At 38.5% G+C, this 20,702-nt stretch overlaps 1 protein-coding gene across 1 annotated transcript in view; it reads right to left on the reverse strand.

Annotated features, from left to right (window-relative positions):
- The window catches only part of LOC126184314 (E3 ubiquitin-protein ligase UBR4-like), a 128,402-nt gene that overhangs the window by 19,127 nt on the left and 88,573 nt on the right, over window positions 1-20,702 (reverse strand). Inside the window, exons 6-10 of the mRNA XM_049926690.1 lie at window positions 15,774-15,964; window positions 14,068-14,201; window positions 9,460-9,608; window positions 6,989-7,232; window positions 3,415-3,613 (exon numbers count right to left, since the gene is read on the reverse strand). Coding sequence (XP_049782647.1) covers window positions 3,415-3,613; window positions 6,989-7,232; window positions 9,460-9,608; window positions 14,068-14,201; window positions 15,774-15,964 — 917 coding nt within the window. The remainder of the gene's footprint in view (window positions 1-3,414; window positions 3,614-6,988; window positions 7,233-9,459; window positions 9,609-14,067; window positions 14,202-15,773; window positions 15,965-20,702) is intronic.

Genomic DNA, 20,702 nt, shown 5'->3' on the forward strand with positions numbered 1-20,702 from the left:
GAAACAAAGGCAATGTATGTGTGTAGTATCTCAGCACAGGACCAGAAATATTTACCCTTGAAGCTTAAGTTACAGATAAAGGAGCATTTTAAACATGGATCATTGGCAACTTTCCAAAATTCTGAGTGGAATACAAACAACGGAAGGATTAGTGGTAGTCAGTTCGTGTACAGTCAAGTTTTTGTACAATGTCCTTCCCAAGAGCTAACTGACACTACAGCTCAATTCGGTCAGCAGACTAATATCTATCACTTGGTTTATTGAAATGTTAACACGTGCTATTATGGAAAATCTATCATGTTCCAAAGTTCACGGTATTCTCAACTATCGTAAAATTCCAAATGAACAAATGCATTTTTCAATAAATTCCCAGATTTGACAACTGGTTCCTTCAGTCTGTGTGTTACTGCCATACAAATAATATTCATAAACTTGTTTCTAACAAACACAACTTTGGTGAGAAATTTTCCTTTTAAGAAATAAATATGAAACAATTTAGAAATTACAGCCAAATTTTTCAAAATTCCTAACACGGCTGGAAGGGTTTCCTTTTACATTTTTTTAACAGGTCATATTCAAAGCAAATGGCAGTATCTGAAGTTTATTCTTTCAGGTGAAAGGTAGGTCATAGGTGTTTTGGTCAATATTTTCATACTCCATCCCAGTGAGTTCAACTGGAGTAGAGTGACCTACATCAGTCTTTGTGAAGTAATAAGACCACATTAAACAGTTGCACAATCATCTGGGTATGAATTATTTGTTTTTGCAGGTAACTGCACATTAAGGTTTGAACATGAAATATGCATATTTGTACAGCATAAATGTGTTTGGAAATACTTCAAAACTCATCAACATCTATATATATAAAATAGAGGGAAATATTCCACGTGGGAAAAATATATATAAAAAGAACGATGATGAGACTTACCAAACAAAAGCGCTGGCAGGTCGATAGACACACAAACATACACACAAAATTCTAGCTTTCGCAACCAACGGTTGCCTCGTCAGGAAAGAGGGAAGGAGAGGGAAAGACAAAAGGATTTGGGTTTTAAGGGAGAGGGTAAGGAGTCATTCCAATCCCGGGAGCGGAAAGACTTACCTTAGGGGGAAAAAGGACAGGTATACACTCGCACACACACACATATCCATCCGCATATACACAGTCACAAGCAGACATTTTTAATATCAAAAAGACTTGCTTCAGCGAGTCATAATTTTTATTTAATTCATGTACAATGTGTTTCAGGAGACAATCAAAATGTCAAATGTATTTTTCATTAAGCCACAATTTAAATTTAATTCTTGCTGTGTGTGAACTGCTGCACTGCATCATCATGGAAACTTCATTCTAACCCAAAAATGCAAAAAATTATTGTTTTTTGTTCTAAAGATACTGTAAAGTAAAATTTCTTACACATTTCCGAGGGTGCAAATCTGTAGGACATCAGTAGCTATAAATTTTCACTTGCTTATATTACAATGAATTTTCAATAATGAAGCAACAGCTCACACATTAAGTACAATATTTAACTCGCCATAATGTATCAAAAAATTCTTTTGGAAATGGGAATCATTTTCTGAAATGCAGCATATATAAGAAAAATTAAACTAAAATAATGTCCAGCAGTATCAAACAATTTTATAGTACAAATGAAACAATTATCACAGTCTATTATTCATTAAAATGTTCAGTCATGCAGCACCTGAGATATTATAATGTCAGTAAATGAAGAAAATTTACTGTTCTGCAGATATAGATTCCTGATGTTGAGGACAGTTATGATTTTAAACTCACTACCATTGCAGAGAAATGCAAATTGTCAGTCTTTTTTTATGCAGTCTACTGAAATGCATTTACAAATACTGAAATTCAACATTCTGAAAACTAAAAATGTTTGTGAGTCATCACTCAGAGATTTCCATTCTCCTAAACAGGTTCCACAAAACAGGGAGTGAAACATTTCTACAGGTGGCAATTTATTGCAGGAAACGGTGCAAGAAGCCATGTTGCAGTTCGGAACTGAAGATTAAGACCACTGAATCAAAGGGTAGATCAGTTCAAAAAAAGTCAGATTTACGTAGAAAACGTGACGCTGTGGAATACTGGAAGAACAATATTTTGCTACTGATGATACAAACATTTTGTTTCACTGGGGTTTTTTACAGTTTGGTTCTCTCAGAAATCTATTCTTTTCAAATAGGAAATATGCGAAGGAGGCAAAATGCGCAGAGAAAAAGTGATGCTATTGACAGAAATTAAAAGTTGTGGCCATCAATAAATAATGGGAAACTGTACAATCAGATGCTATAAGACTACGTAAACACTACCTTTCACTCGAGCTGTAATGTAATGTAGAGATGACTGGAGACATTTTTGGAAGACTGCCCAACAGTTTAGGTGACAAGACTGGAGCAGAGCAAAAAAACACTGTTTTTATGACTCTACACCACAAGGCAATCTCATTTATCATGAACATTAATTTTGTGTTTTTCGTGCTATCATAACAGCCCAAGTCACCTGCACATCAAGAGGATAATCCAATCTGTGAAAGCAATTTTGATTGCCGCATAACACAGAATTTCATACTTTGAGAGAAAGACAGTCAAGAAAATGAGCATTTTACAGGCTACACACTATGTTGAGACTGAACAGACAGCATTGAGCTGTTTTGTAAATTCTGGATTTGGTATAAAACTATTTGCAGTTGAAGTAGATTTCTGTACAGAATGGAAACTCATCACAGATATTTTAGCAAAGGAGACAATGTGTAGGTCTGTTTCTCACAATGGGAGTTTGACTTCCATATGCAACATAGATATAAGTGAGATTGTGATTCTTTAGTAAATGGACAAGATAAAATAAATTATGGCACAGGTGTTGACAATGATGATGAAAAGGAGGATTCACCTGCAAGAAGTTTTTCTGTAGCTGTGCAAGAACTTGATACCGTAATGAATTTTTTTTTTTCATCAGTTTAGTCAGTTTCTGCAATATCAACCAGATGTAGCAACACCACCTCTCAGTACATTGTATTGGCCAAAAGCAAGAAACTATTTTTTTTTTCAGTTTTTTTGTGCAACAAAAGACATTATTCAAGGAATCGTCTTTAATTTCCTGTACGGTCATCCTGTTGCATTTGTCAAGTAACACATTTTTGATATTTTATTTAAATCACAATACAAACTGGTGATTTTATCTGTACTTAAAAATGAGAACCTTTTGAATTCATGCTAAGCTATACTGTATATCTGTAGGGTAATAAAGCCAGCACGGCAACTATCCAAATAAAATTTCACTGCTTAAGTCCACAAAATGATGAAACAAAAAGCATTAATCTGAATCCCCTAAGCAAAAATATAAATATCTTAAATTGTACAGATTAAAATTTTTATCACATTTCATGAAAATACCTTCTTCTCCACGACGGTTATCATGCTGAGTGTCCTCCCTGTTTGTTTCATCTCTCTGAGATGATTCTTCGTTAGATCTGTCTGCTTGTGGCTGCTCACCACTCTCCGCAGAAAAATCATCATCATAATCTGTAGATGCTTCCACAGGTACAAATTCCTCCTGGTTTGCCACAGATGTAACTCTCTTCAAAGCACATGCCTTAAAAAGAAAACCAGTGTTACAAAACATATAAATTACACTCAAATGAGACATGTTAGCGTAACTCTTTCAGCCCTTCCCTTATAGCCCTGGCTCAGCACACTTAATTTCCTCTTCCCTCAACATCATTCTTCTTTCACATACCCAGAACCTCATGTTATATTCTACTTTCCTCCACTCCCGACTAAGTAATGCATTTTCCTTAATTTCATTTTCACAACCTTACTGGTCCCTCTCCACCTTCTTAAACCATGGTCTTCCTTCTTTCCCTGCCCTTTCTGTCCACCCCTTTCCTCACTCTCTTTTCCCTATTACATTTCATTTCATTTGGAACTGCTTTAGCAATTTCCTTAATTTGTCATTATTTGCTCTGCTATTACATTCTTTGATAACACTAACAACATATTTTTAAATCATAATATTTATTTGTCCACCCTCTGTTTAACAACATTTCCTCTTTCTTGTGTCACCAGTATTGTATTTGTAATAGCATACTGCAACTGTTATTATAATGCACATGTTTAGTTTCTTCTGCTTCCTGTAAAAGAGAAAAAAAAAATCATAAAATGATCCCAAAGAGATTTTTCCTTTTGTTTGTTTAAAGTTTTTCATTAGTCACACAACTGAGTTGTTAAGAGAATCAAAATGCAGTGTTTGTTTAATGCTATGACTGTGGTGGACTGCCACAGTAGCTGAAATGCGCCATGCCTAAATTCTGTACCTGTAGTGCCTTCACCTACTGCACATCCTTGTCAAAGGGTTAAGATTTTTTAAAACATTCATTCTGGAGCTGCAATAAGGAAGTACAAGGAGCAGAGGAAGAGAGCTCATACCAAACTGACTGTTACAAAGTGATAAGGCATACAGCTGTGCATCGCTTGTACAGGGCAGCCATTAACAAAAACTTGTCCTTAATACACAGCATGTATGACGATAAAAGTGGCACACACAAGAACAAAAAGTTTACTTCATTTCGTTCAATCAACATTGAAACATTAACAGGTGAAGATGCTGTTGGCCATGCTCAGCCGTCTGCAGGCTGCTGCCTTGGGGGTGTAGTGGTGGCAGAGAAACTGACGCACTGCAAAATGCACCACAAGCGTCACTCAGTTCAGCCACGAGTTCTGCTGCTGAGGCACCTTACAGCATACCCAACTGAAGGGACCAGTGCTCACGTCAAGGTCACTGGCAGTGTGCAACTCGTTCGCAGTACTAGAGGTGGAGGTGGAGGGCGAATGTGGAGACTGCCCATCTGCCCTCACGCATTTGCCCTAAGAGTGGACAGAGGGACAGGGGGAGTTACAACACTAGGCACCTTACGGAGCCCCTTAGGGGAACAGAGGACAGAGCTAGAAAGAGGTACAATGTGAGCTTGATATGTCTGCAGAGGGGATGCATCCCGAGATGAGGCGGCGGCCCTGCCTGCAGCAACCAAGTGCACCATGTGTAATCATCTTCAAGTTGTGGCTCATGTCGGCACCAATGACTCCTGTTGCTTAGGTTCTGTGGCCATCATCAGGTCCACCACGTGGCTGGTGGAACTGATGAAGCCTGCCGGCCTTGCTTGCAAGGTGCAAGCAGAGCTTACAATTTGCAGAGGTGATTGAAGTCCTTTGATGTAGATCTAACTGGAAGACTTCAACCAGTAGATCTACTGATTCTATGACAGACTCGGTCACAGATTTCTGGACCAGCATTATGAGGTGGAAAATTGTAGGCCTCTGATTATTCCATAGGTGCATGACACAGAGGAAGAAGCTTCTAGGGTGGTCAGTAAGATTCAGCAATACCATCAGGCGCGACTACACTCCAGATATTGCTAACAATATAGGTCCAAAAGAATTTACGGCTTCTCATAGTGGAACTGGACACTTCAAAATGATGGCATAAAATTGTGTCAGGAAAAATTACAAAATTTTATTGAGAGACAGACCAAAAATGAAGTGATTGTAACTAAAGTGGTCAATGATTTTATTACAAACTCACAGCAGAACATTTTTAGGGTTCCAGAATCTTGCATTTACATTGCACCTAAGTCTAATTTTGAAAAAGGAATGGGAGCTCAAAGGATGTTTTCACTGACAGGAGAAACTATACAGTGGTGACTGCACAGTCCACAGTTCCACTCTCACATCCACACATAATGCCCATAATCAGTGTGGATGGTTCATTGCTATCTGTGCATATATTTTTGCCTTCAAGAATTGAAAGGAAATTTTCGACTACGTGAGAAAAGATCAATGTTCTTCACCGATGTACTTTGGGTAAACCCATCAAAACCTGGAAAACTGAAGATGAAAAATACTTTTAATGTGTCACACATCTCTTCCATTTCGTGTACACAAGCCATCCTCCTCCTACATCCTTGTCAAGTTATAAAAGTTCTGAATCATTAATTGCTGCATTTCAAGCTCATCCTGACTAGGAGGTAGAGAGACTTCAGATCCAAGCTCATATGATAAATGACCTGAGAGAATTTTTCCATCAATGGAAAGCATTTTAAAGAACATTCACAGAGAAAATTAGTATGGGCATATCATTGCAGTTTCCAGTCCACCGCCGTGACAATGTTCTCAAGTTGCAATCACTAGTAGAAAAGTTTCCTTCTCCTCATTTCCAAAATCTGATTAAATAATATGCATGGCACTCCTCAAAACATATCAGCATGAGGCCCAATTCATTCATAATTCTGATCCATTTTTGTCTAAAAAATGTCTACAAATAGTTGTCAAATTTCATTCTAAATTGGACACTCATGGTACACAAAAAATATAAATTTGGAACATTTCAGTACTATTTCACATTTTTGCAATTGTTACAAGGAATAGAATTAATGGTGACATGCTGGAAACGTTGTAGTTATTATATATACCAATTTGGGAGGATACACTGAAGCATCAAAGAAACTGGTATAGGCATGCATATTCAAATACAGAGAGATGTAAACAGGCAAAACACGGCACTGTGGTTGGCAACACCTATATAAGACAACAAGTGTCTGGCGCAGTTGTTAGGTTGCTTACTGCTGCCACAATGGCAGGTTATCAATATTTAAGCATGTTTGAATGTGGTATCATAGTCGGCGCATGAGCGATACTACACTGCACTGTATACATTTAGAATGTATATGTTTGCTTTTAAAGTCCTGTGTCATATATTTACATTCATGGCATACATTACACATTGTAAGTAATGACCAATGCAATACAGTGGCTTAAACCATTTTAACCCTTCATCCATGAAGATGGTCGAAGACCGAAACCGGTAGACGTTCGGGTGTAAAATAAAAACAGCTGATGGTTCAAATATACATTTTATACATTACTTAATGGCTGTTGACAGTAACCTACCAAAAATGTTTAAAACTTATTTTACCTTTCTGTAACTAACAGTTGCCAAGTTAAGTAATAACTGGGCAACAGGAATGCCACACAGGAGACGAAGGACTCTTTGCAATGCTGTGTAATTTCCCATAATATTTAGATTTGCTGGTTGCTGATCAGATCCAGCATCATCCTCCAAAGACAAGCACTCTGTCATCATATCACTCATTAGTGACTTCATGAATTTCAACAATGAACTTGTTACAGCCACAGACAGTACATTGAAACCTTGTTGTCTGGAACAGAAAGGGGAAAACATTTTAGATCCCAAAATAACTGCTATATATATATATATATATATATATATATATATATATATATATATATATAGGGAAACATTCCACGTGGGAAAAATATATCTAAAAAAAAAAGATGATGTAACTTACCAAACGAAAGCGTTGGTATGTTGACACACACACACACACACACACACACACACACACACAAATTCAATTCAGGCTTTCGCAACCCACGGTTGCTTCATCGGAAAAGAGGGAAGGAGAGGGAAAGACGAAAGGATGTGGGTTTTAAGGGAGAGGGTAAGGAGTCATTCCGATCCCAGGAGCGGAAAGACTTACCCTATAGCGAAAAAGGGACAGGTATACACTCGCGCACACACACACATATCCATCTGCACATATACAGACACAAGCAGACGTGTGTGTGTGTGTGTGTGTGTGTGTGTGTGTGTGTGTGTGTGTGAGAGTCTCTCTATCAACATACCAACGCTTTCGTTTGGTAAGTTACATCATCTTTGTTTTTATGCCATTTTCATATAAATGTAGAGAAAACATTACACATTTTTCATGGTTTTTACTTACAATTTTAGTGAAAACAACAATTTACCTGGCAAATTCACACATTAATGCCACACAGAAGCGCACAAGAAAGGAAGTCCAGTCAGAAATGTGTTTACTGTAACCAAACACTTCACTCACATCTGCTGCCCTTTTGTATTCCCACCATACTATGTAATGACCTAGCCAGTCAACCAGCAGTTCATGAAGTAAGAACACAGTATGTAAACTGATTATTATAGAGCTTATTAAGTTTCCTCTACATTAATAAAGATTATAAATATTACTTAACGCCAGGTCTGGGAAAGTTGACCACTCCTTTATTGATTTAGCTCATTAGTAATAGTTCCCAGCCTTCAAACACACATGGGACAAGGTTAAATCAATATCAACCCCTGCAACAGAGTATTTGAGCTGTGTGTATCAGATCAAATTTTCAGATACACTGGAAAATTACACTAGAGTGAAACACAATGTTAAGCTTAGAGAAACAAAAAATATGCTGGTTACAGTACATAACAGTTTGCTTGCATTTCATTTTGATTTAAACAACTGCCTTGACAATGGCTCAACTGTTCCAAACTGAAATATTGGTACAGAAATTACACCTCAAAAAAATTTAATCTTCCACAAAAATTTTAATATTCCTGTGCACTGTTTAAGTGGAGCTGTAAAACTGTTGTATGATGGTAAAATATATCTGTTAAAATGTCTACCATAAGACAAGTGGATACAAAAACGGTGCAATAGTTGAGCACCGACAAACATTCACACAATTTTATGGACTGGAGTATGCAACTATACACATGCTATTACACCTCCACTGAGTGTGTAACATGTGTTGTAACACCTTCACTTGTTTGTGCAAATTATTTACATCACCAGGAGCTCTAAAAAGCCAAAAGAGTTTGCAGCACAAATTCAAGACAGCCACTTTATGTCAACATTCAAATACCAAAGACATTACTGAGGTTTAAGTTAGTGATTAAGTCCTTAATGTTGCAAATAATTTAGGAGTAAAGGAGACCACTCACCGAATAGTCATTGACTGGCAGACACAAAAGAGAAGGGAGTTGCTGTTTTCGGAAATAAATCCTAGATAGGCTTTGTATGGTGTGGAGGGATGGAGGGGGGGGGGGGGGGGGGGCCTGCCTCTAACTTGAGAAACGATCTACTTCTGAGGACTAGCAAGTTTTGCTCATCTTTTATGTAAGCATGTTGATGACGCTACGCCTCTGCTATTTCATGTGTGATCTCCTTTACTCCTAAGATATTTACAGTCTACCAGAACTTTCCACTAAATTTATGAACGATGATGGAAGTTTGCCAACCTTGATATAGTTTTTTCACACAGTAACAGGTTCATCAAAATTTCATTACTTCACTGTTTATAGTTCCAGAAACACGAGTCGCGAGTGTCTTTCCCTGAACACAGTCTCTGTATCACTTCAACATTCTACTGAGAGACTTCCCTACTGAACAGTATCAAATTACCATCAACATAGGTACCCAATGTGAGAGGAAAAAATTTCACCATATTCTTTAGGTTACACACATGATCAAACACATCTATGAACTACTACAATTATGATCACTGACCTTAAAGATAATGTCCCTTTATCCATTTTAACTACAGCTACAACTTTTACAACTTAAGCCTACTTACAGTTTAGTCAAGTTCATTTTTTCAGCTGCTTTTCTGGGTGACTTCCCTCTTTCTTCTTTAGGAAGTGGGAAATTGTTTGAGACATGTAGCTGATGGTGAAGTCCTGTTAGCAGGACCATAATACCTATCATGGCATGATTACTTGGTATCTGCAACATGTAAAATAATACAAATAAATGATTCCTGCTAAAAGGATCCTGAGCAACAGGACAAGCCAAACATATTCACTGCTGTGTGAAGATTACATTCTTCAATATCATCAATTAAAGATGTTAAACAGAAATTTGGGGAAAACGCAATCAATCTACTATGAAAATAAGCAGTAGTCTTCATGAGACTAGTTCTCTCTCTCTCTCTCTCTCTCTCTCTCTCTCTCTCTCTCTCTCTCTCTGTATTTTCAATGTTATCTCCCTGCTCGGAAGAATCTAATTTTCGTAGTCTTGAATTTTCACTGCATCATTCTTGTCCTTGCTCACAGATCATGTTTCAGGTCAACAATTGGCTCAATTACAAGAGTCCCTCACATTTTTAAGCATTAACTGGTGTAACATGGATGTTGATAACTGATTCCCACAAAGTAGCAATGCTCTCCTCCTTGAGAGTAAAATACTCATTTTTGCCATGAACATGCTCCAGTTATGTCCATGCACTTTGTAACAGCTTCTGCTACCACCATAAAAATATACCATTTACATTATTCTAATCTCTCTACACAATGCCCCCCCCCCCCCCCCAATCCATCCATCCTTCCATTTCATAATTGCATTCATTCAGGTTTCTTTGCCGCAAAGGTTACTAGATAAATTATTTCATCTTTGACAACATCATGGCATATTATGTTCTATGTTATTTACAAACTTACAAATCGTTGTTCTCCAGGAACATAATGTTTGAAATGGAATATAATAAGGGACCTGTGGTTTTGAAATTCAGGAAATCAGGGATATATCACATAATATCACAGTACTCTTAATTAATAAACTGCTGAATTTGATCGATAGAGACTGACTGAGTGAGGACTACAGGTGGATAATACCTCTGTCCTGGGGTCTGAGTGACTTGCCTTTCCTTTCTAACCTTTCCCACCCCATCAATCTCACCTCTCTGAGGAAGAAACAAAGTAGTTCCAAAAGCTAAGATAATGTCATCACTTTTATTTGCATCTGCCAGAAGTATTAAACATTTATCCTCCTGAAGGTAAGTACAGGCTAACAATTCTATCTCATATTTCTCAGTTTTCTCAACAGAATTTTCTTTTGAAACCTCTCAATTGCGAACCAAGATATCCATTTCCATGTGGACATGGGAACTAACCATTTCCATGGTGAACCTACCTACAGCTGTACGCTTGTCTAGAGTCCCCAGAGCTAGCCCCACCCACCTTCCCATATGTTGGTCGCATATAGTGACAGTTCGATTCCCCTCCGGAGTCAATTCAAAATCACTGCCATCCACAAGAAGGTCCTACAGCTGGCCCCACTGTTTGTTGTCAATAAGCACTCAGCCAGCAACAGCTGGGGTTTGAATGCCTTCTCGTTGTTTGGATTCTCCATTATTGATGAGGTTCAGGTTATCTCTGACACAGTTCCCTTCCAAGAACTCTATGATTTTTGTGCCACTTTTGCATATCTATTCATACCTGGCCTGAGTTTGCCATAGATCTGCAGGTTCATATCTCCTTGCATTCAGACACTATGACATGTTTGTGCCAGGTACAACCTATTCCAGTCTCCTAACAGATGGCCATTAAGCATCAACTATAGCCTTCAAAAGTCTGGGGTGATTAAACTTGTTAAATCCAGCACTTAAGTCCTGCCCCTGATAGTAGTAACAAAACCAAATGGCTTGCCCCGGCTACGCAGACATTTTAAATCAGTCCTGCCAAAGCACGGTCGTGAAGTATTCCTCTCCAGCGAGTGCTTCCCCCACCAACTCCACTGGTGTGGTGCTGTCACAGCCTGCAACAGCCACACCGGCCAATTTCAGGGGAGAATGTCAGTCATCGTGGATCGTAAGCCTTAGCTACTTCCTATACGCAAACTTTGTAAAATATTAATTGCTAAAACTTTGACTTTTAGTTCTATTTGTCTCAAACTCTTGTACATATGTTAATGATATATTTAAATATTTAGGTAGATTTATTTAACTTGGTGTCGACATGGTCTATAACATTAATTTTAATTTGGGTTTTAATGGAACGAAGCTGAAGCTCCAACAAGTCATTCACCACTGCATTATACTGAGCTGATTTAATGTACTTTATTGGGGGGGGGGGGGGGGGAATAAAAAAATATAAAAAACATTATTTCACATGGGAATCCTTCAATGTCCATAAGCATATAAGAAATAGTGTTTTCCTTTCCTTGAAAATGTAAATTAAAATTAGTTAAATGAGCTGTAAAATCTGTCAGAAATCCTAAATCTGATTTTAGAAAAGTGAGTCCTTCACCTTATCTTCAAATTCCAGGTTTTACTTCTTTATTCAGACTTCAAAAGTTCTTTTCTAAGAGCAGAAAGCAACAAACATTTTCCTGCACTCAACACATGAATTTCAGACTGAAGAAGAGTGTGAGTGTGTGAGTGTGAGTGTGTGTGTGTGTGTGTGTGTGTGTGTGTTTTCTGCCTCAACTTCTTCCTTAAAATTGTTTCAATTTTCGGTGAGATTTTAATCAATTTCCTGCATGTATTATAATTGTAGTTTTCGTTACCTCTTTCACTGTGGACACTTTTTGTCGCAACAGAAAGTTAAACAGTTAATCTCATTTTACCTTAACTGACCAATGTAGTCGTTTCTCCTACCCATGAAACTGATGAAACTGGTGCACCATTGGCACAAATTACTGGGCATTTTTTAAAACCACCAATTTTGTAAAACCAGTTTTAACTACATTAAAAGTACCCAAACCTGCTGTTCTAAGCAGTGAACCAAAGTGAGAAACTCTTCATATATAGAAAAGTCGTACATAACAACACAGGTAAAAATTGGTAGTTGACTGAGATCTGTTCAATGAGTACTCTCATCCACACACAAAGCCTGATACAGAGAGTTTGCAACTAAATTGTTTATGCTGTGTCCCATATCAATAATTTGACTTTCTACATTAGTTTACACTAGAATCCATTAATATTCATAAACAAATCTGTTGTTTTAAAATGTTTAGCGGCATCACCATAACCAAATGATTTTGCCATTTCTACTGGACATTCATTCTGTCACTGAAGCATTTCTGACCATTTGCTAACTTTAAGCATACTGCATATGATGCAGATAAACTCCCTTTCTTCTTAACCACTAAAGTACATTGGTCGTCATGGGTGTAACATCTGTGTGTTGCTTCAGGGAGTCGAGAGAAACACTGAGCAAGATTACTACCTTTGTTTTGACTACAGAATTTTTTACATATAAAGTATTGAGGTTGTTCAAAGGAATAGTGTACAATAAAATCTCCCACTCCTCACTGAAAATATTTTTCAGAATTCTTTCTTTCCTAAATTCTTGACAATTGTAACAGAAAACACAATAAGAGCCGGAAACAAAACCAGAATAATAACCACAGTAATAACCAAACTAACAACCTGAGCAATAGCACAATGTTAAGGTGAGTAAATCTGAATAAACATCAAGAGCAAGTTGACTACGAAAACAGCAATGCCTCTACAAAATCTGACAGTGAGTGAAGGTGTGAGAGCCTATGCATTGAGGAAATAGTCTAAGAGAGGCTGCGCCACTTGATTGCTGATAAATAAGTGAACCGTAAGCTGTGCGAGTAGAGTTGAACAGGGAAGCATTCACTGGAGGAGAATGGCTCGCAAGCCTCTCTTTTCCAGGCCTGCTTCAAACCAACCACCAACACACTGGCATAAGTGGAAACCTACCCTATACAACATCCTGAATGCTACCTCACGGAGCTTGTTGGAGGTGCATATTTTTCTACGACAGACCTTGCCAATGCATATTTGCAGATCCTGCTCAATGAGGAGTCACAATGCATCATGGTTACCAACACTACCTGTGGCTTATACAAATAAAAGTGCTTGCCTTTTGGGATCTCTTCTGCTCCAGTAATTTTTCGTAGATACCTGGAACAATTAACCCCATCCTTACCAGTTTGAACTTTCTTGACTTACTGTCAAGAACATTAAATGTCAGGACCACCTGCGAAACCTTAGCCTTGACAATATATACAGACAAGAGACTCAGGTAGGGTCCACAAAGTCTACCAACAACTAAAGTTAGCTCCAGCTTATATAAGATTAAAGGTAGCTCCAAATACAAAGAGGACCAAACAGGAGAAACCTCTAGTAATTTGCTTTCCAGACACTCCAGTAACAAGAAATCCAAAGCCCATGGAAAGATCCTTAACAAGGGCCTGCAAGCTGGAAGACTCACGTAAATCTGACAGAATTATCAGATGTCATTCAAGTCCCAACAAAAGAAATTATTACAAATTTATTTAAGTTTCTGTATAGTAGATCTTAAATTAAGGGATACAGACAATAAATCCAAGGATACCTTGCCATAGTTCAGAATCACTGTAAGACAAAACCACTGATTCAGATGTTTATTCAAAAAGGGTGCAGAGTATTAATCAGAATCTCAATACTTACATGTCCACCAGCTTTAGATGAATTTTTCATCAAAGATGACACATAATTGAAGAAATCCAATGCTCTCTCCACAATTGCCACAGCATGTTTATCAGTCGCAATTTCATCATCATTAGGTCTCTGCGTGCCAGTACCTGAAATAACAGTCACAGAAAATATTAAATTTTTCCAAATTGGTTTTAAACAGATTTTGCAACAGGTTCAAATAAGATGAATAACTGTTAAAACAACAGTATAATCTACAAGTGACAGACAAATCGTAAAAGGAAACGGGCATGAAAAAATTACAGAAGCTCACCAAACAAAAAAATTAGTCACCACTGGAGAAAGTGTAACAAGCGTCATTTAACAGTGCATAATTCTGCCCCTGGACTTGATAATCACTTGGATTTGGTTAGGGAGTGAGTCCACAAGGTTGTGCAGGTATGTCGCATTGAGGTTAAGCCATTTGCTGAGGATCTGATCATGCAATTCCACCAAACTACGGGGATGCTGATGTCAATGTTTTACCCACTGTTTCAAAATGTCCCACAGATTCTCTATGGGATTCAAGTCTGATTTTGCAGGCTAACTGAAATTTGATAGGGTGGGGGAATGTTCAGAAAACCAGTCACATATTCTTCCAGCCTGATGAACTCTGTTGTTGTTGTTGTTGTTGTTGTTGTTGTTGCTGTTGTTATTATCGTAATCTTGAAAAACAGGGGTATCAATAGCATACTCATCACACACATGTTGACTGGAAGGAAATGTCTGATCATTCTGAATGTTTAAATAAACATGCTGGTTCATGTTAGTGGTCACCTCAGTGGGGTCGAATTCATGGAAAGAAACACACCCACAAAGCACCACAGACCCACCTCCGGGTTGAACTTGACCTTACACACACACACACACACACACACACACACACACACACACACACACACAGGGTGAAATACTTAATGTGGCCTTTGGAGAACACGATAACGTATGTCATTTGAATATAGGCAAAACATGATTCGTTTAATCACATTACATTCCACCAGTCAGCTACTGTACATGTTTGATGATTTCTGGCTTGAGCAATCACCTCTTGTGAGGTGACTGACTCCAAACGTTCATTGCATGCAGTTCCCGTCACAATGTCCTGTCAGGTTTGGAAGCAATTTTGATTCACAAGCCGTGGAATGTGTCTTCGGTTCCTCTCAGTCAAGATCTTATTCTGACCACAATTATAATTCTAACAAGTTTTGTGGCCATGCGTGGTAAACCAGTGCCTGTAGACACATTGAACAGTCCGCCACAAAACACCAACAAATCCAACAACTTCACAAACCATATAGCCATGGACACAGCCCTTGTTTGTCACTCTGTCAGTCCTTAAATTTACCCATGCTAACATACGATGTCCACTGGAAACATAAATGTCTCACTGATGACTTCTACTTCCCTGTACTCACATAGGGGCAATGCAAACGAGGTTAAGCATGTGACGCGATCACTGCATCATCTGTAAAGTCTTAATGATTCGCATGTGCGCGCGCAATGGGGTGATTAATTTTTTGTCCTGTGAGGTTACACTATTTTTGTGTTCCAACTCAAAGTCAAAATTAATACAAAAGAATATATGTATGTACACCATAAAACAAATCTGATGAAAAAAAAGTACTCAGATAAGTGTCTTGAATTTACTAATAATTCAGATTTTTTCCAAAATAAATTCTTACCAGACTGCTTTGGAACTGAAGACATCATTATCCCATGTATTGTTGCAGCAGTTGCTACAGATACAGCTATGTACAAACTTGCCATTGTCAGAATAGTTAATTTTTCAAGTTTTTCAGGAGTCAGTGGCTCCAGGAGTGGTAACTGCAGTGTACTATGTAACACATTCAAATCGTTCTCCAGTAAACTCAAGCTGTAAAATATTTTATATTTCATATTAGTTCATAAACTAAAATTTATAAAAACTTCCAACATGCTGAAGTAGCTTGGGTCAGCAACTTCTGTTAGTCAGTAGAACAAAAAAACAGACTAAGTTGCAAATTATTATTTTTTATTCATTTGATGACTATTTTCGAGGTGAGACCCATTTTCAAATCATCACAACAGGATCGAAAATGGCATTTCTGAAGATGACAAATGTATGTACAGTTTTGGCATCTTCAGGAATTGATGATTTGAAAATGGGTCTCGGTCCAAAACAAGTCACTGAATGAATAAAAAGTAATGTTTTGCAACATGGACTGGTTTTTTGTTCTACTGAATAATTTATAATTTGTGCAAGTCCTCAATAAATTAAATTTAAAATGCGTTCAAAATAAAGTTTTTCATGTATAGAATGTTTGCCATATGAATGAAGACTGTTTTTCAATATATTCTCCAATAGATTAATCAGAATACCTCTAATAATTACACCAGATATGAATACTTGGTATCATTTACAGTATCTTACAGAAATACAGAGGTGGCAAATTACACTAAAACACGCCATCAAGTTAATTATGTGGAGTAGGGGCTGTGTAGATTTGAATTACTACAGGAGCACATCAAAATTAATAACTTAGCAACAACTTTCAAACACTCAATTTTTGCCCTTGATGGGAAAACCTCTGGATATACATGGTCAGCATGTGGGAGAGAATATTGAGGGACACAGACTTTGAGTCAGGCTGTTAAGTGTGCCTAATGGTACAGCATCTGCTCACAAAAAGCTGGAAATCAAGTTCTTCACAAAGTGTTCAACTGTTACTAAATTTTGACACCCTAAAGTATAGGTTGTAGCATAAGAAAGAATAGCTCTATCTCAAGAACTGAAAATCTACTTTCAGATATCTTTTCTGAGCAATAACTAGCTGCAGCACTGAGCACAATACAGGTGGCATCCAGACAGTAAAAAAGCTGTTTAACTCTCAGACCATACTCATTTAAAGTGTTTTGCCATTTTGGTTAATAATGTTGAAATATTCCACACACTAACAGAATGTTCTATGAAGTTATGTATTTTATCACAGCTTGTATGAAGAACATGTCTATACATAAAAAATTGTTTGTAACTACTCTTACATCACACATGCATCAAATCAAGTAATTCCTTGTGTACATTGGATTCTGATCAATGCATGTCATTTTGGAAAACATTTGGTGAACAGACTGTAACAACCTGAGTAATGATTATAGCTAGCTTACAGGTAGAATAGTTAAACTGTATGGTCCTGCTGCTTCTCATAGTGTGAGCTCTGACAGTCATTGCTAAAGATGGCAATGCCCTGGCACATGATTATTACAATATTCTGATTGCTTACTTAAGACATTAATATTAGAAATAGGAAGTACTATGCATACCAGTATGAAAAATCTTCTGCCCATACAATAATGGTTTGCAGGGAGGAATGATTTAACTACGAGGTGCTATCCAAAATTTTCAGGACTGGTGCTGCCATCTGTTGAAAACCTTACCTTTGGACTAATGGTCACCATCACCCTCGAAGTAGTTCCCATCCGCACGAACACACCGGTCCCAGCACTTCTGCCACCAGTCAAACCTTTTCTGGAAGTCCTGTTCCTTGAGGGTGTTTATCTCCGCCAGTGATGCTTCTTGACTCCTCTCTAGAGTGTCGAACCGACAGCCTTTCAACATGAGTTTCAGTTTTGGGAGTAGCGCGAAGTCCCAAGGTGCCGAATCTGGTGAGTACGGAGGGTGGGGTACAACCACCATGTTTTTTGCCAAAAAGGTCCTGGTGAGCAAGGACGTGTGACAGGGTGCTTTGCCATGATGCAGCATTCAGTTTCCTCGACGCCAAAGTATGGGCCGTCATCGCTGCATGTTTCCATGGACCCGTTGCAAAATGTCACAGTAGTACGCAGAATTCACTGTTTGGTTGGGTGGGACAAATTCTTTGCGCACAATTCCCTTGGTATCAAAGAAAACGATGATCATGCTCTTCACTTTGCTCTGCACATCTTGCTTTTTTTGGGTCTTGGGGAGCCCAGGCTCTTCCACTGAAACGAATGTTGCTTTGTGTCCGGGTCATAACCGTAAATCCAGTTGAATCATTGCAAGGGTCTCCGTAGTACTTTTCCCGAGATTCGCACAGAATTTGTTACACACACACACACACACACACACACTGTTCTGCTCCCGGATCCATCGTAAAATCGCCACACACCAAACACAGAGTATTACGGAAATCGCTGAGGACGCACAATATGTCCTCCCAGCTGAATGCCACTCCGCACACTGACTCACCAGATATGCAGCTTTCACCACCTAGCAGTGCAAAGATCTACTACTACTACTACTACTACTACTACTACTACTTTCCAGATGGCAGCACCAGTCCTGAAAATTTTGGATTCCACCTCCTATAATAGCAACATGAAAATAATAATAAATTGTAGTTCACTGGCCAGAGAATCAAACTAAATATTAATTGAACTCTAATAAAAATAGTTCACTGGTTATTATAAATTATCAATTTAGTGTCAGATCCAAAAGAGACTCACTGCCTTTTGCCCACTGAACGTATCCATGCAAGAGGGATAAACTTACCCCCCAGAAAACATTTGACCCTCAAATCCTTAGTATGGCAGCAAACCCTCTCCTGGGTACACCAACTTGTCTCGGCATCGGCTGTACGGATGAAGAGACTTGCTTATTCGTATGAATCTGAGGGCTATGCCAGCTGTAGAGCAGTTACTGCCAAGGTCTCTCTCCCTCGACAGGTCTGAGTGGATGAACCAGATGGAACATGTCCCACAATGCCCCATCTCTCCAACATCCATTCCCAAAGTATGATGTGATCCATGCTGAGGGGTGTGTGCTTGGCTTTGAGCACTATGGGACTCAACTGCTGAGGTCATAAGTCCCCTAGAACTTAGAACTACTTAAACCTAACTAACCTAAGGACATCACAAACGTCAATGCCCGAGGCAGGATTCGAACCTGCGACCGTAGCGGTCGCGCGGTTCCAGACTGTAGCGCCTAGAACCGCTCGGCCACCCCGGCCGGCGAGGGGTGTGTGGCACATGTGAAGATGTATTGTGAATAGATCCTCAGGGATACCAGGCAACCTGCCTGAGTAATTAGCCTTGAACTGCATGGGGATTTGCTAGTGTCGACCCGTATTTCCTCAATTCTTGTGGGACCAAAATGGTAAACACGGAAGACAAAACAAAAACTGATGCACTTGATGAGACCTCAAGCACCCAAGCATCAGGGCTCGAACTGATGGAAACTGTTTCAACAGCCAGATTGGGTTACAGACCACTCCACGAACTGGACCGGATCAAGATCAAATATATGACTGGGGTTCAGAAGAGAAAATTTCTCAAAGAATAAAAAGAAAAAGAAGCCTTCCAAAACATAAATGGAAGGAATTGAAAGGACTCAAACCTAACACCTCCAGGAAAGAGAGTGCCTCAGAATTAATGGGGTATACAGACCCCTTCCACTTAAAAGAAAAGGAACATGAGAACAAGGGAGAAGTTAAATACTCCCAATACTCAAAATATTTGGATACAGAAAAATCCGAGGTGATAAATGGCAAAACAGATCTATAGTACTACTGTGGCATTCCTAACACACAACACCAGCAGCTGCATGTCTGCCGGCCACATGATTCAAATGCTCGCAGCTCCTTTTAAAGCATGGCAGGGCCAAGAAGTCAGTGAGTAGACCAGAGGTTCCCAAACTGGGGGGGGGCGTGATGATGTTGCAAGGGGTTTGCGGGTGGAGTTAGCGGTATAAACCTAATATTTCTTTTCAGTATCGATATTTTAATAAAAATGAATGAGCAGGTATTAATGATAGATAATGGTGCTAAATGCAATCGTTTGGTGTCCCACTTCCCGCAATCCTATCTCAATAACTTATTCTAGAACATACAGCTTTTGAAGATCACGTTTAGAATGTCACACACAGAAATTCTCAAAATTACGAAGGCGATATGCGTTAATTCTAATATATCAGATTTGTAAACAACTTACTTCTGACAATTGGAAAACAGAAAAGTCAGCTATTAACTATTCCGTACATTTGTACACATGAACTGAACGTAATCATGTTATAACTTTTAGCCGTAGTAGGCTATGTTCATCAGAGTTATAATCACTTATACTGCGTAACTGCAAAAATGCCGTTTTATTAACCTGTCAACCCGTGGATACCCATGTGATGCTATTACAGTGACTTTAATAGACTGTATACGCTTCAAATGAACTGGCGGGTTTGTAATTTGGACGCCAGGGTTATGCCCTTTGTCACCAGCAAAATGTGCACGACGTGAATGCGAAACTAGTACAAGTGTTCGTTCTGAGCAGAGTATTTCATACAGAAGTACGCTGGCTCTCAAAAGGAAATATGCTAGGAAGATTATTTGAACTTCGAGACGAAGTGATGCAGTTTTTGGAAAATAACAAACAAACTGAATTGTATGTGGAATTTAGAAAGCCCGGTGTTCATGTTGCATTGACTTATCTGTCAGATATTTTCGAATCTTTAAACACATTGAATTTGAAATTACAAGGTGGAGAGTCAAACATAATTTTTCATCGGGATGCCATCAAAGCGTTTACTGATAAGTTGCAACTATGGAAACTTAAAATTTTAGCCTGCAATTATTCCTGCTTTCCCAGATTGTTTGGAATCCTGGAAG

This window comes from Schistocerca cancellata, chromosome 4, assembly GCF_023864275.1.
Source record: "Schistocerca cancellata isolate TAMUIC-IGC-003103 chromosome 4, iqSchCanc2.1, whole genome shotgun sequence".
In the NCBI taxonomy this organism is placed as follows: domain Eukaryota; kingdom Metazoa; phylum Arthropoda; class Insecta; order Orthoptera; family Acrididae; genus Schistocerca; species Schistocerca cancellata.